We start from the raw sequence: 1,575 nt of genomic DNA, 5'->3' as shown, positions 1-1,575 counted from the left end.
ATATATATATATATATATATATATATATATATATATATACGTATATAGCTAGTTAGATACACACACACACACACACACACACACACACACACACACACATATATATATATATATGCATACGCACACACACAGAGTATATGTACGTGGGTAAGTTCATATGAGTATGCCTATAGGTGTGTATGTATTTTTATGGTTAATTCTATCACTATACGTGTTGAATTGCGGAGAGGAATTCAGTGCGTGTGGCACATAAGTGTACACAGACAGACAGACAGACACTTACAGACACACTCACATACATTCTGAGGGCGGATAATATCGCAGAAATAATGCATTTTGAAATGACACCATTTGAATTTTATGGTTCTCTTCTTTTCAGGTACGCTCTACCATGATCGAAAGAACTTGGAAGGACCTGTTTTAAATAGATTCAGCCAATTTCTAAGGGCGCAACGTGAAAGCAGTTCCACACTGAGTGATGAGCAGTTCGTGCAAGAAATGTTTTCATTTTTTGATGTCAACAGTAAGTACAAAATCTATTCATTGTTTATTTGATCGTCGTGGCACTCCGTGGGTTGCGACGACCAGGGTTCCAGTTGATCCGATCAACGGAACAGCCTGCTCGTGAAATTAAGGTGCAAGTGGCTGAGCACTCCACAGAGACGTCTACTCTTAATATAGTTCTCAGGGTGATTCAGCGTGACGCAGAATGTAACGAGGCCGACCCTTAGAAATACAGGTAGAAACAGGAAGAAAGTCTGAGAGCAAGTTGTGGTGAAAGCATACAGCAGGGTTCGCTACCACCCCTGGCGGAGCCTCGTGGGGCTTTAGGTGTTTTCCCTCAATAAACACTCACAACGCCCGGGCTGAGAATCGAAACCGAGATCCTACGACCGTGAGTCCGCTGACCTAACCACTGGGCCATTGCGCCTCTACATTTATTTGATATACGCTATATTCCTCATTAACTATATTATCCGACCCATTAAGTTACGATTTTTATCCAAAATATCAGTGAAGTAGTGTAAGAAGATACATTTATTAAAATAACTAATTAGTTGAAAACAATTTACTGAATTGAAAGCGTGTTCAACTGTAGAAGGATACATAAGCAGCTGAATGATAATTAAAAACGTTATGATATAGTTGCCTTAAGTCTTTCCAAATAATCAAATGTCTAGACTAAGTGGTTTTCACCAAGGAAATGCAATCAACAAACGATTGAATCGAAATATGGATTGTGCCTCCTTAGCGAGATACAAAAATATATCAGTATAATTCATGCCCTGTACAGGTAAATTGCAAGAAATAAAATACAATTAGTCACCATTAATTACATCATTAATTATCATTTCCGATGTTTTAAGGATGTTTTTAAATAGTTCTATTTTTTTTTAAGCATTTTCAATGATTTCTTTATATTGCATTATTGATATAAATCATTATGCGAGCGTATGTAAATACACATACGCACACACAAATACCACATACTCACACACGCATACACACAGACACAGTCACACACACACACACACACAAATACAGTCACGCACACACACACACACACAAATACAG

General features: G+C 37.8%; 1 protein-coding gene across 6 annotated transcripts in view; it reads left to right on the top strand.

The window, feature by feature from the left end:
• Positions 1 to 1,575, top strand: part of LOC106884362 (uncharacterized) — a 337,312-nt gene that overhangs the window by 331,978 nt on the left and 3,759 nt on the right. For all 6 annotated transcript variants that reach the window (XM_052968142.1, XM_052968143.1, XM_052968144.1 and 3 more), the window contains one exon: positions 380 to 523. In XM_052968142.1, coding sequence (XP_052824102.1) covers positions 380 to 523 — 144 coding nt within the window. The remainder of the gene's footprint in view (positions 1 to 379; positions 524 to 1,575) is intronic.

Source organism: Octopus bimaculoides, chromosome 5 (assembly GCF_001194135.2).
Source record: "Octopus bimaculoides isolate UCB-OBI-ISO-001 chromosome 5, ASM119413v2, whole genome shotgun sequence".
NCBI lineage: Eukaryota > Metazoa > Mollusca > Cephalopoda > Octopoda > Octopodidae > Octopus > Octopus bimaculoides.
Note: the sequence above shows the minus strand (reverse complement) of the source record. Positions and strands in the feature narration are given on the sequence as shown.